The 16,321-nt window shown below is 50.6% G+C and overlaps 1 protein-coding gene and 1 pseudogene across 11 annotated transcripts in view; both read left to right on the top strand.

Moving 5' to 3' along the window:
* Positions 1-3,871, top strand: part of ATP6V0A1 (ATPase H+ transporting V0 subunit a1) — a 67,935-nt gene extending 64,064 nt beyond the window's left edge. For 5 of the 11 annotated variants that reach the window (XM_030808287.1, XM_030808290.1, XM_030808288.1 and 2 more), the window contains 2 exons: positions 763-836; positions 2,305-3,871. In XM_030808287.1, coding sequence (XP_030664147.1) covers positions 763-836; positions 2,305-2,408 — 178 coding nt within the window. In that variant the 3' untranslated portion in view covers positions 2,409-3,871. The remainder of the gene's footprint in view (positions 1-762; positions 837-2,304) is intronic. The other 6 variants (XM_030808294.1, XM_030808293.1, XM_030808291.1 and 3 more) reach the window with 2 other exon arrangements.
* A 10,949-nt stretch (positions 3,872-14,820) lies between these two features.
* Positions 14,821-15,518, top strand: LOC100603505 (annotated as a pseudogene).
* Positions 15,519-16,321: the final 803 nt, after the last annotated feature.

Here is a 16,321-nt window from a genome sequence, read left to right as displayed (position 1 = left end):
ACACTCATCTGGCTTCCTGAGGCTCTCCTCACAGCTGTTGAATTCTAGAGGTGCATTTCAGTGGCTTGGGGCATGGCGAGACCTTGGAGGCTCCCTGAGCAGATCAGTGGAGAGGCCCAAAAAGAAGGAAGAACCTAGGATGGCAGATGGGGAACTTCATGTTTGTACTTTCTCAGGAAGCACACATTTCCCCAGTTCAGCGGGAGAGAGTGGGGAGACTAGCAGGGAAATTGCTTTCCAGCTTTGTGCTGCGGGGTTGGGGTGAGGGTGGCCAGGGAAGGAGGTGAAATCAGGCTGACCTCAAGATAGACCCAAGATGTCCCAGTTCTGGCTGCTCTTAAGTCTCTAAAGCAGCAGCTGGTGGGAGGGGCAGTATCAGGCAGTATGTCAGGGAGGCCACCTCTCTGCTCACACAGTACAACTGATGTGCCCCTCCCAGGCATATATCCCTCTTCCTCCTTGCTGGGCCCCATGGGTAGATAAGGTGACGGGAGGGGTGCCAAGAAAAGGGTGGTGCCCCCACAGGCATCTGAAAACAAAGCTGCTGCTCCATTTGCCCAGTTTGAAGATTAGAATGGTTTTGTGATTAGCCAGGAGGGGGTGGGGGTCAGAGTTCTGGACACCTCACTGGATTTGGGGGTCAGCATACCCCACCAAGGCTGACATTCACTCCTAGGTAATGGCCTGGGACCCTCAGGTGACTTGTCTACTCTCTCGCTATATATTGTTGAATGAAAAGGGGACACGTAAATCTCTTTTCAGCTGTTCTGAAATAACCCTTGCCACATGGGAACACAGTCTATTCAACATGAAGAATTCAAACCTAACACAAGTGGGTGAGAAACAGGAACCCACCCCTAGGCCCCACCGCGTTCCCTCAGAGGTGGTCTCAGTAGCTGGAACTTGGGGAAGTAGTTTTGGTGGGGTGTCGGGATGTGGGTGAATCCAGGTCCTGGTTTGGATTGTTCTGACAGGAACCCTCAGCTAACGTCAGTTGGAAGCTCTGTGTCCTCCCCCTCCTGAGTCCTGTTTTTCCTGGAGGACCTTGGCCCACCCCTGTGGAATGTGGGGATGTGGGGAAGAAAGCTGACTGCTTTTACTCCCACTCAGAAAATTCTGTTGTGCTCTTCTCCAAGGGGGTGCTCCTCAGCCTGCACCCCAGTGAAGGGGCCCCTGAGGAACTCCCAATGCCACTGGCAAACAGTCTGTAACCTTTGGGCCCCAGCCACCTCCCAGCCCCTGTTCTCTTTAACTCCTGCCTTCTTGGCTTAGAGGGAGGAATCTCCATTTGTAAAAGCTGAGTGAGGGAACTAGAGGGTTCCTGAAGCTTTAAAGCTCCTCAAAGCCCTCACTCTGCACGTGGCCTGTCACCTGGAGCCTGCCCCAGCCCCCACCCCTGCCTGTTCTTACAGGGGCTCTGGTGCCTCCAGGGTCACACAGCACCATGTGGAAACTATTCCTCAGGGCAGCTCTCCTTGGCCTTTTTATCCTCTGAATCATGCATTTTTCTGCCCTTATTTGGTGTGGTTTGGTTGCTGGGCAGCTGTCCAGGGTGAGTTTGCGGGAGGAAGCACAGCCAAGCAGCCTCGCTCTGCTTATGGGACAGTCTTCCTCCCGCCCTCCCTGAGAGTGAAAGAGCCCCGCAGAGACCATCAGGCGTGGATGCTGAACTGCTGGGAAGGGAGCTCAGGCTTTTTCTTTTTAGTCCCCAAGAGAAGAATTCTTTCTCAGATGTTTTTGTGGTTGGAGATTATTTTTGCCATTGCTTTGAGAAGACTTCCCCTCCTAACTCCCCCTCTTTCCTTGGAATTTCCTTCCTTAAATGGAAAGCCTTCAACATTCACTCCAAGCTCGCCCTTCTAGCTCCCCCCAGGAAAAATAACAAGCAAACAGAGGTGCTTGCCCAGGGTCCCTGGAGGGGCTTCCCTTAGAGTTGGGCTGTGTGATCCCCTGCCAGGAGGGGGCGTTGGGGGCCACTTGCTCATTAACAATGTTAGGCTCAAGCTAACTGAACTTTTTTTGCACATGCCTCTCTACAGAGAGTTGTGCATAAACACACTGCTCGGCAGGACAGAGCAAGATTGGGAACTGAGGGCAAATCCCTTCCTCCATACGTCAAACTGTTGCTGAGGCGAGTCCCAGGCCTTAAAAGTGGGATCTCTGCACTCTGGGCTTTCTCCAGCTCCCCCAGGGAAGGGAGGCTCGGGGCGAGGTGGGTACGGGGCATCTTTCTGGCCCAACTGTGAAGTCCCAGAAAGTTTCACAAAGTTTCTATTGAATGACAGCTTTCTTCTCTTTCTCCAGGGTTGAGTTCCAGAATAAATTCTACAGCGGGACCGGTTTCAAGTTCTTACCCTTCTCCTTCGAGCATATTCGGGAAGGGAAGTTTGAAGAGTGAGTCCCTGTGAGGGCCGTGTGCCCCATGCTGCCCTCCCGCCTCCCCCCACAGTGATCAGCTGTGCTTCTCTGCCCATTGGTTGTGATCTGTGGGCACCAGTTCATTCGTGTTACCTCGTCTGTGAGTCATTTAGACAGAATAGTCCTCCCTGGGTCTCCCACCGCCCCTAGCTTTGTGTGTAGTGTAGTGATTTTCTGGCTGTCACTCATACCCACTGGGCACCAGCCTTGCCCTCTTAGCCTCCATCCATCCAGACAGCCCTTCCCACCTCCTGGTGGTGAGCCAGTCTGCATTCCCACGCCATCCCAAAGCCCTTTCATCTTCCCCGTGCATTGTAGATGGACGGAGCACCCATGCCATTCACATCTAGACTTTGAGTTCCCTGCATCTGCCACCGTAGTTTCTAGCAGGAGTAGTGGGGGGAGCAATACAGGTTCTCCCCTAGAAGGGGACACTGGTAACGCGTCCCACTCTTGGATTAGCAGGGGTGGGTCCAGAAAGATGATATTTGCGTCTTTTGCCCACCCCCCTCTCGTGCTTGTTAATCAGGCATTCAGCTGGACCCAACTAGGCCATCATGAGTGGCTTCTCCCTGTCACTCCCAGGGGTCATAGGATATCAACACCGCCTTTCTGACCCCACCTTGCACTCCCATCCTCTCCTCTCTCCCCATTCATGCCCTGCACTACATAGCACAGCCGGGAGTGCTTGGAACAGAGGTCTTGGCTGCTCCGCAGTGCACAGGGCTTCCCTTTCCCGGGGTGGCTTCTTCCTAGGCCTTGCATGGGCCCTGCCCACAAGCACACCCTCGGGCCGAGGGTACAGACTGATACTCTTCCCTGGTGGAGACCCTGAGATCTTCCCCACCCCCAATCATGATGTCTTCAATGTGGGACTGGGGTCCTCTTGGTTCTGCCTGCAGCCTGCCTGGCTCTGCCCCCAGTGCCCCCTCCTCACCACACTGGCCCCAGGTCTCAGGAGGGGTGTCCTGGGCAGGGAAGGTGAGTGTCACTGATGGTTTGCTGTTTGGAAGCCATTGGCAGGGCTGCCGTGCATGTGGCTTTGAGGGCTGCACAGTCCTGCCAAGGGGCTTCCTCCCCGTCACCCCGAACCTTGTAATCATGTGCTGGCGTGGCAGCCCTGGCTAAGTTAATCCCCACTGCTTTCAGTGATAGAAATAATTCCCTGAGTGGGCCAGGCTGGTGCCCTCTGCCCACCCTGGCTTTTCTGAATGAGCTGCCTGGAGCCTTCATCCCGTCTTCCAGGCTGGGCTGGCCTTGGGCAGGGCCACTGTGTGCTGGCCCTCTGTGACCTGACCCGACCTTGTGCAGCCCCCTTGCCCTGGTGTCCCGGGTTTTTGTGATGATTTTTGCTCTGTTTCCAGTGGGGTTTGAAGCAGAGTTCAGGGAACCCTGCCCAAGGCCCTCCTGTTCAGACATTCCTATGTTGAATAAAGTATGTTTGACTCCCCCAGAAAGGCTGCCTGTCACTGTGCCCACAGCCCCTGTGTCGCTCCAGGCTCAGCCGTCTTGAGCCCCTCTGGACCCCTGACCTTCGCCTCCCTCCTCCAGCATTGCTGCTTTTCCTTCTGTCAAAGGCCACAGCTTCAGTAGGCCTGGCTGGGCAGTTGGTTTGGGAAATTCTCACCTTGTCCCAAGTTTCCCAGGCACCTTCCTACTCAAAGGATCCAAGTCAGCTCTGCAGACACTACCTGTGGGAAGAGGGGACTGGGCGGCCCATCTTCGTCTCCCCTTCACTCATTGCACATCCAGACAGCATGGGGGCAGAGGGGCACTGGGTATCTCCCCACCCGCCTCTCCCTCTTCTCCAAGTGTGCCCTCCAGGGCCCAGTGGCCTGGCTATGTTGAGCCCTGATACCCCTGGCCTTAGTGTAAGTGGAGGCTCCACACAGGTTCCTCAGGGCAGCTGGGGAATGTGAGGTGCTGGGATTGGCAGGCGGCAGGGCGGAGAGCAGGCAGACCGTCCAGGGTGGCAGGCTGGGCAGGAGGCCCCCTCCCCACTGCCTAGTGAGGCACTGCATTCTCGGTGCCCTCCCTCTTCACTCCTCCCTCCAGGGGCCTCCAGGGCAGGGGCTGCACAGGAATATGACCTGGGCAGGCTGACCACCATTGCCCCCAGACAGGTGAAGGGGCCACAACCCCTTGTTCATTCCATGTTCCAGCCTAGCCTAAAGCCCTTCCTCCTCCCTAACAGTGCCATCTGTCCCTGGAGTTGGCCCTGAGGGGCCCACCCCACCCAGCTCCTCAAAGATAAGGTCCCGAGTGGAAACTCTGGTCATTGAGCTCTTAGCTTCTGCTCAGTGGGAAGGGAAGACCTCATAAGAATAGATATTTGGAATCACTGGATTCGAATTGAGAGTCCAGGAATAAATCCTATCATTTATGGTCACTTGATTTTTGATAAAGCGGTCAAGATAACTCAACGAGGAAAGATCTCTCTTTTTCAACAAATGACACTGGTACAATGGGGTTTCCACATGCAGAGAAACAAATTTGAGCGACTATCCCCACCATATGCAAAAATTAACTCAAAGTGGATTCCAGACCTAAAATGTAAATGAAAACTATAAAACTCTTAGGGGAAACCATAGGAGTACATCTTCCTAACCTTGAGTTAGCCAGTGATTTCTAGATATGACACTCAAAGCACAAGTGATAAAAAATTTAAAAAAACACATAGATAAGTTAGGCTTCAGCAAAATTAAAAGCTTTTGTGCTTCGCCGGGCACGGTGGCTCACACCTGTAATCCCAGCACTTTGGGAGGCCAAGGCAGGGGGATCACCTGAGGTCAGGAGTTGAAGACCAGCCTGGCCAACATGGAGAAACCCTGTCTCTACTAAAAATACAAACAATTAGCCGAGTGTGGTGGCACATGCCTGTAATTGCAGCAACTTGGGAGGCTGAGGCAGGAGAATCGCTTGAACCCGGGAGGCAGAGGTTGCAGTGAACCGAGGTCATGCCACTGTACTCCAGCCTGGGCGACAAGAGTGAAACTCCATCTCAAAAGAAAAAAAAAGCGTTTGTGCTTCAAAGATCAGAATCTAGAAACTGAAAAGACAACCCTCATAGAAGAAAATATTTGTAGATCATATATCTGATAAGGGACTTGTATCTAGAATATCTAAGTAACTCTTACACCCAATAATAAAAACAACTCAGTTTTTTTAAATGGGCAAAGGGTTTGAATAGGCATTTCTCCAAGTAAGCAATATGAATGGCCAATAAAGCCATGAAAAGATGATCAACACCATTAGTCATTACAGAAATGCAAATGAAAACCACAATGAGATACCACATCACACCCACTAAAAAGGCAATAAGAAAATTACAAGTGTTGAGCCGGGCAAGGTGGCTCACACCTGTAATCCCAGCACTTTGGGAGGCCGAGGCAGGTGGATCACGAGGTCAGGAGATCGAGACCATCCTGGCTAACACGGTGAAACCCCGTCTCTACTAAAAATACAAAAAATTAGCCAGCCGTGGTGGTGGGTGCCTATAGTCCCAGCTACTCGGGAGGCTGAGGCAGGAGAATGGCGTGAACCTGGGAGGCGGAGCTTGCAGTGAGCCAAGATTGTGCCACTGCACTCCAGCCTGGGCAACAGAGCAAGACTCCATCTCAAAAAAAATGAAGAAAGAAAGAAAATTACAAGTGTTGGCAAGGAGAAATTGGAACCCCAATTCACTGCTGGTGGGAATGTAAAATGGTACAGCTGCTTTGGAAAGCAGTCTGGCAGTTCCTCAAAATATTAAACAGAATTGGCTGGGCACAGTGGCTTATGCCTGTAATCCCAGCACTTTGGGAAGCCGAGGCGGGTGGATCATGAGGTCAGGAGTTCAAGGCCAGCCTGGCCAAGATGGTGAAACCCCGTCTCTACTAAAAATATGAAAATTAGCCGGGCGCAGTGGCAGTTTCCTGTAATCCCAGCTACCCAGGAGGCTGAGGCAGGAGAATCTCTTGAACCCTGGCGGCAGAGGTTGCGGTGAGCTGAAATCGCACCACTGCACTTCAGCCTGGATGACAGAGTGAGACTCTGTCTCAAAAAAAAATATTAAACAGAATTAACCTAAGACCCAGCAATTCCACTTTCTTATCTACCCCAAGAAAAATGAAATCATACCCACAAAAACTTGCACACAAATGTTCGTGGCAGCATTATTCATAATAGCCTCAAAATGGAAACAGCCCAATGTCCACCAGCTGATAAATGGATCAATAAAAGGTGGGATGGGCATGATGGATATTATTCTACAATTAACAAGAATGAGGTACTGATACATGCTACATCATGAATGGACCTCAAAAACCAGCCACAGAAGACCAACAATTTATGATTCCGTGTATCTGGAATGTCTAGAATAGACAAACCCATAGACACAGATTTGGTGGATACCAGGAGCTGGGTGCCGGATGGAGCTGGGTGCCAGATGGAGCTGGGTGCCAGATGGGGCTGGGGAGAGAGTTACAGTGGGGAGTGACTCCTAAGGAGTATGGAGTTTCTTTTTGAATGATGAAAATGTAAAGTTAGGCTGCTGATGGCTGCACAATTATGTGAATATACTAAAACCCATTGAATCGTACACTTTACATTGGTAAATTTTTTTTTGAAATGGAGTCTTGCTCTGTTGCCCAGGCTGGAGTACAGTGGCACAATCTTGGCTCACTGCAACCTCTGCCTCCCGGGTTCAAAGGATTCTCCCACCTCAGCCTCCTGAGTAGCCGGGATTACAGGCACGCACCACCACACCCGGCTAATTTTTTTTTTTTTCCTGAGATGGAGTTTCACTTTTGTTGCCCAGGCTGGAGTGCAATGGCACGATCTTCGCTCACTGCAACCTCCGCCTCCTCAAGTTCAAGCGATTCTCCTGCCTCAGCCTCCTGAGTAGCTGGGATTATTGGCATGCGGCACCACACCCTAATTTTTGTATTTTTAGTAGAGACAGGGTTTGGCCATGTTGGCCAGGCTGGTCTCGAACTCCTGACCTCACGTGATCTGCCCGCCTCGGCCTTCCAAAGTGCTGGGATTACAGGTGTGAGCCACCACGCCCAGCCTTACATTAGTAAATTTTATGGCATATAATCTGAATAAAGTGGGAGTGGCCTAGGACTTCCTTGGGAAGAAATTCCTCCCATGTCTCTCTGATGAACTGGGAGGAAGCAGGGCCAATGAGTCCTTGGCTAGACTGAGTTCTCAGAATCTTGTGGCCTTGGGCTGCTTCCAGCTAAAGATGCGCTGACCAAGACTGAGCTGTGGAGTGTGCAGGAAGTCCCAGAGCCCTGTGGGAGGGGGTGGGGAACAGGATGGCTGCATCCATTTGTTCCTGGGGTTTTTTTTGTTTGTTTTTGTTTTGTTTTGTTTTGTTTGAGACAGAGTTTTGCTCTTGTTGCCCAGGCTGGAGTCCAACAGTGCGATCTTGGCTCACTGCAACCTCTGCCTTCCAGGTTCAAGCGATTCTCTTGCCTCAGCCTCCCAAGTTGCTGGGACTACAGGTGCCTGCCACCACGCCTGGGTAATTTCTTGTATTTTTAGTAGAGATGGGATTTCACCATGTTGGCCAGGCTGGTCTGTAACTCCTGACCTCAAGTGATTCACCCACCTCAGCCTCCCAAGTGCTGTGATTACAGGCGTGAGCCACCACACCTGGCCATTTGCTTCTGTTTTTTTTGTTTGTCTGTTTTTTGTTTTTTTGAGACAGAGTCTCGCTCTGACACCCAGGCTGGAGTGCAGTGGCGCAATATCGGCTCACTGCAAGCTCCGCCTCCTAGGTTCATGCCATTCTCCTGCCTCAGCTTCCCGAATAGCTGGGACTACAGGCGCCCGCCACCACGCCCGGCTAATTTTTTGTATTTTTAGTAGAGACGGGGTTTCACCATGTTAGCCAGGATGGTCTCGATCTCCTGACCTCGTGATCTGCCCGCCTTGGCCTCCCAAAGTGCTGGGATTACAGGCATGAGCCACTGCACCCAGCCGCTCCTGTTTTTAAGAGATATGCCCTTTACCCTGATCCCCCTCTTGCGGAACCCCAGGACCCCAGACATCTGTCTGATGAGTCTGTGCCCCAGTCCAGGAAATGCCCCTCATCTTGAGGTCCTAGAACCAGTGTGGGAGAGGGTGGCCTTGGCATCCTTGGCCTGGGGAGTCCCAAGCTTTGTAGAGATAGGGGACAAGTCTATCACCACCTTCACTGGATGGGACTGTACTTCTTTCTGCCCCAGGAACCTTGGGTAGAGGGGGCATTGGACCTCAAAGCCAGCTGGCAACCTCAGCATTTCAGATCAAAGTGACCTGCCTCCTCAAGCCTCAGCCTACCCAAGGCATGTCCTAGGTGTGGGCTGCTCTCTGGTGGCCAGATCGGGAAGGACTCATTCATCCTTTGGCAGGGTGGGCTGGGATCTGAGCTGGGCTGTGTGATAGGCAGGCAACTGGATTAGACGGGCAGAGGCGAAGCAATCCTGGAGTATTCTGGAGCGCATGAGCAGATGGGCTGGAGAGCACGCAGAGAGCCCAGCCAACTTGCTTCACACACACTACTGGAAAAGTAATGAGTTGTGTCACAACTCAGGCTGGGCAGTGGCTCATGCCTATAATACCAGCACTTTGGGAGGCCGAGGCGGGTGGATCACCTGAGTTCAGGAGTTCAAGACCAGCCTGGCGAAACTCCGTCTCTACTAAAAATACAAAAATTAGCCAGTCAATGCATGACAGTAGTCCCAGCTACTGTCATTAGCTGACGGAAGGCTGAGACAGGAGATGGCGCCACTGTACTCCAGCCATGGGGAACAGAGCCAGACTCCATCTCAAAAAAAAAGACGATCAAACAGTACTAAAGGCCCTGTTACCAAATAAATAAATAAATAAATAAATAAAGGCTTTCACTCACAGTGTGAATCTCCCCCTCCCTCCCACAACCACTGTTTACAGAGCCTTAAAAAAAAAAGCAAACAGATGATAATGTGTTACCTTGCTCTGTAGCTCTGTTGCCTGGCCTGGAGTGCTGTGGTGCCATTTGGGCTCACTGCAGCCTCAACCTCCCAGGCTCAAGCGATCCTCCCCTCTCAACCTCCCTAGTAGCCGAGACCACAGGTGCATGCCACCATGCCAAGCTAATCTTTGTATTTTTTTGTAGAGAAGGGGTTTTGCCATGTTGCCTAAGCTGGTCTTGGACTCCTAGACTCAAGTGATCCGCCTGCTGAACCTCCTAGGATCAGGGGCCACCGCAATGGGCTAGACTTTTTTTTTTTTTTTTTTTTAAGTCAGGGTCTTGCTTTGTTGCTGCCGAGACCAGCTCGGTCGGAGAGACCCTAACCCAGCGGCGCTAGAGGAATTAAAGACCCACACACAGAAATATAGAGGTGTGAAGTGGGAAATCAGGGGTCTCACAGCCTTCAGAGCTGAGAGCCCCAAACAGAGATTTACCCACATATTTAATAACAGCAAGCCAGTCATTAGCATTGTTTCTATAGATATTAAATTAACTAAAAGTATCCCTTATGAGAAACGAAGGAATGGGCCGAATTAAAGGAATAGGTTGGGCTAGTTAACTGCAGCAGGAGCATGTCCTTAAGGCACAGATTGTTCATGCTATTGTTTGTGGCTTAAGAATGCCTTTAAGCGGTTTTCCACCCTGGGCGGGCCAGGTGTTCCTTGCCCTCATTCCGGTAAACCGACAACCTTCCAGCGTGGACATTATGTCCATCATGAACATGTCACAGTGCTGCAGAGATTTTGTTTATGGCCAGTTTTGGGGCCAGTTTATGGCCAGATTTTGGGGGGCTTGTTCCCAACAGTTGCCTTGCTTGGAGTGCAGTGGTGTGATCATGGCTCACTGCAGCCTCAAACCCCTGGGCTCAAGGCATCCTCCCACCTCAGCCTACTGAGGAGCTAGATGGGACCACAAACACAGGCCTCTGTGCCCAGATGATTTTTGTAGAGACAGAGTTTTTCCATGTTACCCAGGCTGGTCTCGAACTCCTGGACTCAAGTGTTCCACCTGCCTCAGCCTCCCTAAGTGCTGTGACTACAGGTGTGAGCCACCACATCTAGCACACCTAGTGCAGTCCTTCTAGAGAGTCGGCCACTCCCAGCCCTGGAGCAGCCTTACTTAAGCCCTCCCCGATCAGATAGGCAGCCTGACAAGTTGCATTTCCTGGGGAAGAGCAGCAAGAACCCTGCTCTGGGAGTCAGGACTTCCTGATTCTAGCCCAGAGGTGCTTTCCTTACTAATTATTGATCTTGCCCAACTCACTTCCTGTCTCTGGCTCTGTTTCCCAATCTGTAAAATTGTTACTGGAAAGGGGTCCCAATCCAGACCCAAAGAAAGGTGAGGAGAGCAAAAATCACCCCCCCAAGACAAAAAGTTCTTATCTGAGCAATTTAGATAAACAGCAATCCCAGCACTTTGGGAGGCCGAGGCGGGTGGATCACTAGGTCAGGAGATCGAGACCATCCTGGCTAACATGGTGAAACCTCGTCTCTACTAAAAATACAAAAAATTAGCTGGGCGTGGTGGCAGGCTCCTGTAGTCCCAGCTACTTGGGAGGCTGAGGCAGGAGAATGGCGTGAACCCGGGAGGCGGAGCTTGCAGTGAGCAGAGATCGAACCACTGCACTCCAGCCTGGGCGACAGAGCAAAACTCCATCTCAAAAAGAAAAAAAAAAGAGCAATCCAAAGAGCAAAGACCACCTGTTGACCATCAAACAGGCCATCTGGAGGCAAAACTCCTTGCCTGGGGAATTTAGAAGTAATCAAGGCCAGGTGTAGTGGCTCACACACACCTATAATCCCAGCACTTTGGGAGGCCAAGGCAGGTGGATCACTTGAGGTCAACAGTTGAGAGACCAGCCTGGCCAACATGATGAAACACCCTCCCTACAAAAATTAGCCGGGCATGATGGTGCACGCCTGTAATCCCAGCTACTCAGGAGACTAAGACAGGAGAATTGCTTGAACCAGCAGGCAGAGGTTGCAGTGAGCTGAGATCAGGCCACTGCACTGCAGCTTTGGTGACAGAGGGAGACTCTGTCTCAAAAGAAAAACAAAAAAAAAAACTTCCCTAGTATTTAAAGTCGGCATCTGATTCCAAGCCTTTTTCAACTTTTATAAGTAATTAAAATGTCTATACATTTTTTTTTTTTTTAAATATACAACAAACACTTATTTCTCACACTTCTGGAGGCTAGGAAGTCCAAGATCAAGGTGCTTATAGATTCAGTGTCTGGTGAGGGCTTACTTCCTGCTTAATAAGCTGTGCCTTCTCACTGTGGTTTCACATGGTAGAAGGGGGTAGGGCTTTCTCTCTGGCCTCCCTTACAAAGGCACCAATCCCATTCCTGAGGGCTCTGCCCTCACAACCTAAAATTTCTGTACATTCTATGTCATGCTGAAGCTCATTTTACAACCCTAAGCTCTCACCTTAAGGTGCATACATGCCCCTAAGGAAAATCCACCACAGCGCACTCAGTCCTCCCGCGGAGGCACCTGCTGCACTCTGCTGCAGTGTTCCTTTCTAATAAACTTTCCTTTTCCAAACCTATGCTGTTGTCAGTAAGTTCTTTCTTTTTTGAGACCCCTCCCCCCACCCCAAGACATGCCAGTAGTCCCCGCTAGTTGGGATGCTGAGACAGGAGATGGCGCCACTGCACTCCAGCCTGGGCAACAGAGCGAGACTCCATCTCAAAAAAAAAAAAAAAAAAAAAAAAAAAAAAAAAAAGGATCAAACAGTATTAAAGACCCTATTATAAAAATCTTTCACTCACAGTGTCCCTGAATCTCCCCCTCCCTCCCACAACCACTGTTTACAGAACCTTAAATAAACAAACAGACGATAATGTGTTACCCTGCTCAGTCCCTGGCCTGGAGTGCTGTGGTGCCATCTGGACTCACTGCAGCCTCAACCTCCTAGACTCAAGTGAGCCTACCCTCTCAACCTCCCGAGTAGCTGGGACCACAGGTGCATGCCACCATGCTGGGCTAATCTTTGTATTTTTTGTAGAGAAGGGGTTTTGCCAAGTTGCCCAGGCTGGTCTTGGACTCCTAGACTCAAGTTATCCACCTGCCTCAACCTCCTAGGATCAGGGGCTACTGCAATGGGCCAGACATTTTTTTTTTTTGAGTCAGGGTCTGGCTCTGTTGCCTGGCCTGGAGTGCAGTGGTGTGATCATGTCTCACTGCAGCCTCAAACCCCTGGGTTCAAGCCATCCTCCTGTCTCAGCCTCCTGAGGAGCTAGCTGGGACCACAAACACAGGCCACTGTGCCCAGATGATTTTTGTAGAGACAGGGTTTCTCCATGTTACCCAGGCTGGTCTCGAACTCCCGGACTTAAGCGCTCCACCTGTCTCAGCCTCCTTAAGTGCTGTGACTACAGGTGTAGCCACCACATCTAGCACACCTAGTGCAGTCCTTCTAGAGAGTCGGCCACTCCCAGCCCCGGAGCAACCTTACTCAAGCCCTCCCTGATCAGATAGGCAGCCTGACAAGTTGCACTGCCTGGGGAAGAGCAGCAAGAACCCTGCTCTGGGAGTCAGAAGTTCCCGGTTCTAGCCCGGAGCTGCTTTCCTTACTAGTTATTGATCTTGCCCAAGTCATTTCCTGTCTCTGGCTCTGTTTCCCAATCTGTAAAGTTATTACTGGAAAGGGGTCCCAATCTAGACCCTAAGAAAGGTGAGAGAGCGAACAGGCCCTGGAGACAAAAAGTTCTTATCTGAGCAATTTAGATAAGGAGCAATCTAAGGAGCAAAGACCACCTGTTGGCCATCAAACAGGCCATCTGGAGGCAAAACTTGTCTGGAGAATTTAGAAGTAATCCCAGCACTTTGGAAGGCTGAGGTAGATGGATCACTTAAGGTCAAGGGTTCGAGGGAGCGGCAGCGGCGGCCGGGCACGGCGAGAGGCGACGCCACAGGGCAGCGGCGGCAGCGGGGGCAGCGGCGGCAGCAGGAGACGCAGCGGCGGCCCCAGCAGCAGCAAAACTGACTCGTGGAGAGGCGCCGCCGCCGCCGCCGGCCTGGTGTCGCGCTCCGAGGCTCGGGGGGGGAGTCGTCGCAGCCGCCTCCACCGCTACCGCAGCCGCCGCCGCCCAGGTGACTGAAGAGAGCGGCACCTCCTCGCTCCCGCCGCCGCCGGACTTCAATGCCCAGTCCCCAGCTCGCCAGCGTTTTTCGTTGGAATATACGTTGCACATTTATGGCGATTCTGAATGTGAGAGCAGATTTCTGCCAGGCTCAGCACAGCGTTTTCGCTGACAAGTGAGCTTGGAGGTTCTATGTGGCATAATTAACATTGCCTTGAAGACTCCTAGACACCGAGACTGGCCTCAGAAATAGTTGGCTATTTATTTATTTATTTATTTATTTATTTATTTATTTATTTATTTATTTATTTTGAGACGGCGTCTCGCTCTGTCGCCCAGGCTGGAGTGCAGTGGCGCGATCTCAGCTCACTGCAACCTCCGCCTCCCGGGTTCACGCCATTCTCCTGCCTCAGCCTCCTGAGCAGCTGGGACCACAGGCGCCCGCCACTACGCCCGGCTAATTTTTTGTATTTTTAGTAGAGACGGGGTTTCATCGTGCTAGCCAGGATGGTCTCCGTCTCCTGACCTCGTTATCCACCCTCCTTGGCCTCCCAAAGTGCTGGGATTACAGGCATGAGCCACCGCACCCCGGCGGCTTTTTTTTTCTTTTCTTTTTTTCTTTCTTTTTTTTTTTTTTTTTTTTGAGACAGCGTTTCCCTCTGTCGCCCAGGCTGGAGTGCAGTGGCACAATCTCGGCTCACTGCAAGCTCTGCCTCCCTGGTTCAGGCCATTCTCCTGCCTCAGCCTCCCGAGTCGCTGGGACTACAGACGCCCGCCACTGCGCCCGGCTAATTTTTTGTGTTTTTAGTAGAGATGGGGTTTCACCGTGTTAGCCAGGATGGTCTCGATTTCCTGACCTCGTGATCCACCCGCCTCGGCCTCCCAAAGTGCTGGGATTAGAGGCGTGAGCCACCGGGCCAGCCGGCTTTTTTTTTTTTTTTTTTTTTTTGCAAGCATATGTTAATGACTCCAGTAAAATTAAGAATCAAGTAAACAAGTGGAAAGTGACCTACACTTTTAACTTGTCTCACTAGTGCCTAAATGTAATAAAGGCTGCTTCAGTTTTGTATGTAGTTGAGTTTTTTGGAGTCCGAAGGTATCTATCTGCAGAAATTGAGGCCCAAATTGAATTTGGATTCAAGTGGATTCTAAATACTTTGCTTATCTTGAAGAGAGAAGCTTCATAAGGAATAAACAAGTTGAATACAGAAAACACCGATTGATAATAGGCATTTTAGTGGTCTTTTAAATGTTTTCTGTTGTGAAACATTTCAAGATGTATTGATTTTTTTTTCACTTTCCCCATCACACTCACGCACGCTCACACTTTTTATTCGCCATAATTAACCGTCTAGCCTCTGTGGAGATCTCCTATGAGAACATGCGTTTTCTGATAACTCACAACCCTACCAATGCTACTCTCAACAAGTTCACAGAGGAACTTAAGAAGTATGGAGTGACGACTTTGGTTTGAGTTTGTGATGCTACATATGATAAAGCTTCAATTGAAAAAAAGGAATCCACGTTCTAGATTAGCCATTTGATGATGGAGCTCCATCCCCTAATCAGATAGTAGATGATTGGTTAAACCTGTTAAAAACCAAATTTCATGAAGAGCCAGGTTTCTGTGTTGCAGTGCATTGTGTTGCGGAATTGGGAAGGGCACCTGTGCTGGTTGCACTTGCTTTGATTGAATGTGGAATGAAGTACGAAGATGCAGTTCAGTTTATAAGACAAAAAAGAAGGGGAGCGTTAAATTCCAAACAGCTGCTTTACTTAAGATGCGATTACACTTCAGAGATACCAATGGGCATTGCTGTGTTCAGCAGAAAGAAATGTAAATGAAGGCTGACTTGATTGTGGCATTTAGAGGGAACTCTTGGTACCTGGAAATGTGAATCTGGACTCTTACCTGTGTCATCAAAGTAGTGATGGATTCAGTACTCCTCAACCACTCTCCTAATGATCAGAACAAAAGCCAAAAAGAAATCTCTCTATAAAATTAATAAAATGTTTAAGAAAAAAAAAGAGTTCGAGACCAGCCTGGACAACATGGTGAAACCCCATCCCTACAAAGGTTAGCCGGGCTTGGTGGCACGTGCCTGTAATCCCAGCTACTCAGGAGACTGAGACAGGAGAATGGCTTGAACCTGGGTGGCTGAGGTTCCCGTGAGCTGAGATTAAAAAAAAAAAAATACTTCCCTAGTATCTAAAGTTGGCATCTCGGCCGGGCGCAGTGGCTCACGCTTGTAATCCCAGCACTTTGGGAGGCCGAGGCGGGCGGATCACGAGGTCAGGAGATCGAGACCACGGTGAAACCCCGTCTCTACTAAAACTACAAAAAAATTAGCCGGGCATGTTGGCGGGCTCCTGTAGTCCCACCTAGTCGGAGAGGCTGAGGCAGGAGAATGGCGTGAACCCGGGAGGCGGAGCTTGCAGTGAGCCGAGATTGCGCCACTGCACTCCAGCCTGGGCGACAGAGCGAGACTCCTTCTCAAAAAAAAAAAAAAAAAAAAAAAAATTATAAAGTTGGCATCTGATTCCAGGCCTCTTTCAACGTTTTTTTTTTTTTTTTTTTTTTTTTGAGATGGAGTCTTGCTCTGTCATCCAGGCTGCAATGCAAATGGCACGATCTTGGCTCACTGCAACTTCCACCTCCAGCGTTCAAGTGATTCTCCTGCCTCAGCTTCCCAAGTAGCTGGGACTACAGGCATGTGCCACCATGCCTGGCTAACTTTTTTTTTTTTTTTTTTGAGATGGAGTCTTGCTCTGTCCCCCAAGCTGGAGTGCAGTGGCGCGATCTCGGCTCACTGCAACCTCCGCCTCCCAGGTTC

This window comes from Nomascus leucogenys, unplaced genomic scaffold (genome assembly GCF_006542625.1).
Source record: "Nomascus leucogenys isolate Asia unplaced genomic scaffold, Asia_NLE_v1 Super-Scaffold_285, whole genome shotgun sequence".
In the NCBI taxonomy this organism is placed as follows: domain Eukaryota; kingdom Metazoa; phylum Chordata; class Mammalia; order Primates; family Hylobatidae; genus Nomascus; species Nomascus leucogenys.
Note: the sequence above shows the minus strand (reverse complement) of the source record. Positions and strands in the feature narration are given on the sequence as shown.